Genomic DNA, 6,451 nt, shown 5'->3' with positions numbered 1-6,451 from the left:
AAGGGAGTTTGGCACAAAATGCATAAGAATACATACTTTAACTCAGCCCTTGAACTACTCAAGGGCAATTCTTGGGCACAAGAAAAACATTGATGACATCGGTGCTGGATTGGTTGCTTCTTTGTTTTTCGTGTCATGCGCACAGAAGTGCCCAACACTCATGGGTTAATAAGACACCAAAGCTAAAGTTGCAGTGATCCATCAACATTATCTTCCATTTCAGCACAACATTCTGCCTTTATTTCCAAGCTTCGCAAATAAAAACTGCTTCCACAAACCTTCCTTCTAGAGATGTAACACATAAACAATGATCTATATTACAATGATCTAGTGGAGTAAATATTGTGTCATTAAGCTGGTGAAAGATGCAACAGACTGAAGTGAGGCCTGTTTCTATGGGTGCTGATGAACCAGGCAGTTGTAGTTACTTCAGCCAGTCGCTAGATGGCAGAAGCTCTACAGTATGAACAGCTGCAGACTGTCGGTTGTTTACACTGGTTTCAATGGCGACCATCACTGAGCTGAAGGGGGGTAAGAGCTCACTGTATTTCATGGTGTTTTTGTTTAGGCGCTCACATTTCACTCTTAGATCACACAGAGGCCAATACACGACAGGTCCAGCCCCTGCATGAGTTAACCCAGAGCTGCTAACAGGGGTTAGCTCAGGTTAGTTTAACAACAACATCGTCTACGAGTCTCCATTCAAAAACTTGATAATTCTGCGAACTGAGGTGTCTGTTAAAGTGAGGCAGACGTGGGACTTGAACTTTTCACGGTCTTCTCTATGTCTACTTTATGCGTTTCAATTCGGCTCAGCTGAAAACGTTATACAAAGTACACGTGTGTTGGTTATTGTGGGTTTTACATTGTTATCATCCGCTAGCTAGTAGCTCATGTTAACGCTAGCTAGCTCGGTGACATTAAGCCTTAGGCGATTGTGGGGTAATTGTAATACACGCTGTTGTTAAATAAAGACGCAGTAGTTATTCACATGTATTCCGATTTGAAGAAGGGTCTTTAATAATTCTGACAAGCGCATATTTCACATTTGAAGAGGTCTTAAGCTCTGTCATTTCCGAAAATCGAATTAAATTCTCAAATATCTGAATGAAGTATGGCGGATGTTTAGAAAACTCCCATCATTCAGGACACATGTTAGCTGGAAACACTGACCTATACAACAGGCAAGCTTCCAGTCATTGTAGTAACATGGGAAGTTTATCAACCCGATTCTCTAATCTGTACCCGGTCACGATGTGAATATTGTAGCCGTGAGGGACACGCTGGAGTCCCGCGGCGTGCTGGGCCAGCTGAAGGCTCGGATCCGGGCGGAGGTGTTCAGCGCCCTGGATGATCAGCGGGAGCCTCGACCTCCGCTGTCCCACGAAAACCTGCTCATCAACGAGCTGATCCGAGAGTACCTGGAGTTCAACAGGTACAAGTACACGGAGTCAGTACTGACAGCAGGTAGGTGGGGAGATCAAGACTCACTAACAATGTGGTGTCACATTTAGGATTGTTTACATTGGTTAATGTTGATTCACTGTTTTTTTTCCTTCTCAATGATCAAACTGTTGGATTGATCACTTTTGTATTTCAGTTTTAGTTTTCATTCATTTCATTGTAATCCAAAAACCATCAAAACAATAGGTGTCTACATATTCCATGAACCAAACAGGAGTAAGAAGAATAAAACTCTTATATCAGCCTGCCCTTCCATACAGATAACATAAATACATGAAGCCATCCCCTTTTTGATTTCCTGTCTTTTCACAAATTACATAACAAATCAATTATACATGAATCCATAGTCATCAACATAATATATATACACTCGTCATGTTACTGTAAACAGCTATTGTGAGTTTTCAGGTCCTTTTCTGGCTTTACACATAACAATCATGTTTTTATATCAACTAAAAATGTAAGATTCAACAGAAATGACAGTAAATAAAACAGTCTGTTGGTATGTTCTCTTACATTGGCAGAGAGCCTTGTTGCTCTTTACTGTAATGCATATAATGGTCTAGTATTAGTTTGGTACGTGTTGCCCCACACATCTGTCCAACAACCAAAATATGGAAGAATAAGTGAACAATACATAATATGAAGTGATGCAAAATCTAAAGTGTCTTTTTGCTTTGTACAGTGCTGCATTTGTTTGCTCACTTTCCTCTTTATATACTTATATATATATAAATGAGGTTCCCAAGTAAGTTTGTCGTCTATTGCAACACCACAAAAATTTGGCTTAAGAAACTCTTTTATCAAGAACTCCATCCATAACCATTTTGATTTGATTATCGTTGATTGGATTTGCAAAAACTCTGTTTTCACTTAATTACATCAAACCACCACATAAGTTTTATCATTTCACAAACAACACTATCTGTAACTGTTCCTAAATCTTACCTTACAATCTTAAAGCGTTAACTTCATTAACAATTTCAGATTCCAACTGCTGTTGTTCACTGTTAGAGCAAAGTGTATTTCATCTGATCTCTCTCTGTTTGTTTTGTCAGAGTCAGGCCAGCCTGACGTCCCTTTGGACAGACAGTTCCTGGCCAGTGAGCTGAAAGTCACAGAGGATGCGAGCTCCAAGTCTGTGTAAGAAAAAAAAAACAGTACAGTCTGCTCTCCACAGTGCTTAAAGACTTACTGAACTCTCTGGGGGGGTACGATCAGCTATGGAATGATATATTTAGTGAAAGCTCCGTGGATCATCTCCATCATCAGTTTCATTTTGAAATACCAAGAGGTTTTGAATAATTTCAGCTTGCCCCCCTGCTTTGGAGAAACATGACCACAAGCAGTTTGTTTTGTGAAAGTCCACATTTCTCTGGGGGTCTTAGTTCAACTGATGTGACTCAGCAGATGTAGCAGGGGGTTGTAGACTTGCTTGTTTCACTTCCTAACACTCTGTTTCTTTCCCAATCACTTACCTCAGGACCAGTAATGAAAAGTGAAAAACGCATAATTAACAGAATTGAATAGAACATGTACAGAACTTTATCAACCAGCTCATTTCTCACTGTCATCATTTGCTAAAAACAGAAAGAAAAATGCAACAATGTGAATTACAGGTTCATTTTACTTTGCAGACCTCTTCTCTATGGCTTAGTGTCCCACTTCCTGAACAGCGGTGATAAAGGAGGGAAGGTGTTCCTGCGGGGATCCTCTCTGCCAGCCGGCCCCACTGCCAGCAACATCGGACCTGGATCTAATGCTTAAGAATTGACAATGCGTTGAATACTGGCAAACCTTGGACTAAAATGTAAATACATACATGGCAGGAAATGTAGCAGCATCTGACATCTTGTCCTCAGATTTTACTGTGAGTGTCATCTGTATGCATTACAGCACAGAGTATATGAACAATATGGTGGCAGAAAGCATTTGTATTTCTTCTTGCGGTTGCTAAATGCCCCAGATAACCTTTTCATGTTATGATTTTTATTTCTGGCTTTACCGATTTCAGCATCAGTCACATTGGTACTGATCACAGTCATCATATTCCTTGCTCTCTCCATAATTCCGACTGAAATGTGATGTTTTCTCTATAATATTTTTGGATACTTTAATATTGTCTTTTAATTGTTAAAAATAAATGTTTTATATTTATACACCACACTGAGTCAAAATGGTTTGTAAAAGTGCAGTTTTATTGGGGAACACATGGTGGCAGTGTCACAAAAGATAAAGCTGTAGACTGGTACAGCCAGAGGATGAACAGTAAGATCGGGTTTTAACCTGAAACTTTGAAATAATATCTAAAAGCTTTAGCAAAAATCTCACATCTTAACAAAGAGGCATTTGATTTTAGAATATTTGTGCCAAATGAAATTCAAATTTTCAGACATTTAAGGTCATAAATGCAGTACAGACCACGAGTGCACTTTAGTCAGCTGTATACATTAATACAGCGGCTAAACATGATCCTATAACTACATTATGTCACTTAAACAATATAAAGATATCATGTTTTATAGACTATAACACTCCTTCATAAGAGGTGTATTATTTGTCATCAAAAGTGTATTTGCAAGCACAGTTATGTTCTTTTGCATCAATGCATTTGCTTTGTGCAGTTATAACATCAGGTCCGTTTAAATGGTGCTAAATAACCTGCAGCCAAAAGTCTATTTAATCTATTTAAGTCACATTTACTTCCTGTGATTGTCCTCTGTGCAGACGAACCCACCCTGCACCCTTTCCCTTGAACCAGCCACAAATGTATTTACTAATCCTACTTCAGCCATGTTTGAATGTAATAGTCAGATACCTCATGACTGTTAAGATGTCTTATCTTGATCTCTATAATCTACATGTTTATGCTGAGCTGAAGAAGCCATCCCCCCCTCAGACCTTTTACTCTGATGCGTTTTCTTCTCTGCGACTGAAGAGAAGAGGCTTAGACGTCCTTATGATCGCCTTGATTTCAACAAATATGATGCAAGACTAGGATCATATTAACTTGGCAGGACAGTGCAGAGTTTCATCGAGTTCTCCTAGTCATGGATAAACTAACACCGTTAATTAAAATTATGCATATGCTTTTAAAAAACAACCTTCACATGCAGACCACAGCCTGTGCTGGACACATAAACATCTTCTGCAACAAGCCCACACTCTCTGCATCTCACTTCCTGCCTCGCCATTTAAGGGAACTTGACATTCTTATCTCACACCACTTAAAACCCAGAGTTTCTGGAACTAATTATCCACCGAGCCGACCGTATCTCAGCCTGACTTGATGCCGGACGAGCTCCGCCCCTTCTACCACCTCTAACCTAATCCATGTCCAAAGTACTCTGAGTTCTAAAGGTGTGTTTGCCCTGTCTCCTCTAACATACCAGTACTTTGTGTGTAATACTGTTAAAAACAAAAGCAGATTAAATCATAACCTCCATGGCACAGGTAAAGAATAATGTGTTGTTTATTGCATTAAAACAGTGCATCATCTGGATCAGTCTGAATCTACATTGCTTCCTTGGAACAAACCTTATTTGCTTTCAAAACCTGTGGCCCTGGGGCTCCTAGTGTATTGGCACCACGAGTGCACTCCTCAAAATGGCTATATAAGCGGTGGAAGTTGGACAATGGCAGATGATTGTTCAATTGGCAGTTTGCCCCGTAATAGGTAGCATTTCTCCTCCACTGTATAAATTAGTGGTGTGTGTACAAGAGACAGCTGTATAAATAGTATTAAATGTAGTTGTCCTCTCTCGACTGCAGCAGAGTGAACCGATGTTTGCCCCTGGTCTCAAATTAGACGGCAATGGCATTCCGCGAGGGTCAAACATATCCATAAACATATTTTCTCTCTGATAGATGGCCATGTATGGACATGAGCGTGAGGAAAAACATTAAAGATATCTCATTTAAGGGATCTCTGCATTACAGGTCATGTTGTGTTTAATTGCATGTTTGTTCTACACCGTTGTGTAGAGGGACATAAATGTGAGGCCTGAAACGTCATTTGCCGTGTAAAATTAGCCGAAATTATTTGCTTGAAAAAAACACATAAATAATGGTTTTATTTTCGGGATAATTCCATTTTTTTTCAGTATAATTCCAAGATTATTGATTTTCAATGCAAAATAATAGAATCCACTGAACACCACTGCACTCATCATGCTTCACTGAGACTTTTTCTCATGCTGACTCCCACCGCCTCCTCGCCACCATGTCACTGCTGAGTTTTCACAGGTTTGAGGAATCACTCAGGAATTATTATTTGTCTCAGAGAGCCGGGAGGGGAGGGGGGGGAGGTTTCGGCCAAAACTTAGGACCAACTCTTGTAGGCGCACATTGTCCCATGTGAACCGTTCAGGTCGTTTGCAAGGAGAGGGCTGTCCTCCCTTCTCCTCACATCACATTAAAAAAAAATTATAGAAGTGACCTTTTTACAGCAGTCATGGAGTAATGACCTTGTTATTTACTTGTGTGGGCGGTCGGAGGTAGAGCGGGTCGTCCACTAACCAGAGGGTCAGTGATTCGATCTCAGTCTCCCCATTCCGTTTGTTGATGTGTTAAGATAAACAACCCCATAAACAGTGTGAGTGGATGTATGATAGAGTAAGTGCTGCACATAGATGCACTGTGAGAATGTGTGTGTAAATGAGTGAATGGCAAAATTGTAGTGTAAAGCACTTTGAGGGGCCATTAAGACTAAAAATACACTATGAACATATATGTACTGTATATATATACATATATACAGACAATTGACCATTTGTGGGGGGCTAATGAGCTTCATCATATAGCCTGTGTGGGTTTGAAAAGGGAACCACATGGAACTGCATCCGTCATATTTCTCTCATCAGCAATAACAAGACAGATCTGTAGTCCTCGGATATTCCCTTGTTCCCTTGGTCTACCACAGATTGATAAACAATTTCTGTGTCCCAGCTAACTACAGGTAAGATAAAAGAGTCATTTCCATAAAGGC

General features: G+C 40.0%; 1 protein-coding gene across 1 annotated transcript; it reads left to right on the top strand.

Annotated features, from left to right (window-relative positions):
- Positions 1-394: 394 nt before the first annotated feature.
- cep20 (centrosomal protein 20) lies at positions 395-3,628 on the top strand. Its single transcript, XM_034595880.1, has 4 exons — positions 395-531; positions 1,270-1,467; positions 2,523-2,607; positions 3,102-3,628. Exons 1-4 carry the CDS (start codon positions 504-506, stop codon positions 3,229-3,231), a joined length of 441 nt encoding a protein of 146 aa, XP_034451771.1. The 5' UTR covers positions 395-503; the 3' UTR covers positions 3,232-3,628.
- Positions 3,629-6,451: the final 2,823 nt, after the last annotated feature.

Source organism: Hippoglossus hippoglossus, chromosome 1, assembly GCF_009819705.1.
Source record: "Hippoglossus hippoglossus isolate fHipHip1 chromosome 1, fHipHip1.pri, whole genome shotgun sequence".
In the NCBI taxonomy this organism is placed as follows: Eukaryota; Metazoa; Chordata; class Actinopteri; order Pleuronectiformes; family Pleuronectidae; genus Hippoglossus; species Hippoglossus hippoglossus.
Note: the sequence above shows the minus strand (reverse complement) of the source record. Positions and strands in the feature narration are given on the sequence as shown.

Coding starts and splice junctions, on each gene's coding strand:
- cep20 (XM_034595880.1), top strand. CDS start 504: ATGGCGACCATCACTGAGCTGAAGGGGG. Junction 1,468..2,522: donor GGAGTCAGTACTGACAGCAG/GTAGGTGGGGAG, acceptor TTGTTTTGTCAG/AGTCAGGCCAGCCTGACGTC. Junction 2,608..3,101: donor GATGCGAGCTCCAAGTCTGT/GTAAGAAAAAAA, acceptor TTTACTTTGCAG/ACCTCTTCTCTATGGCTTAG.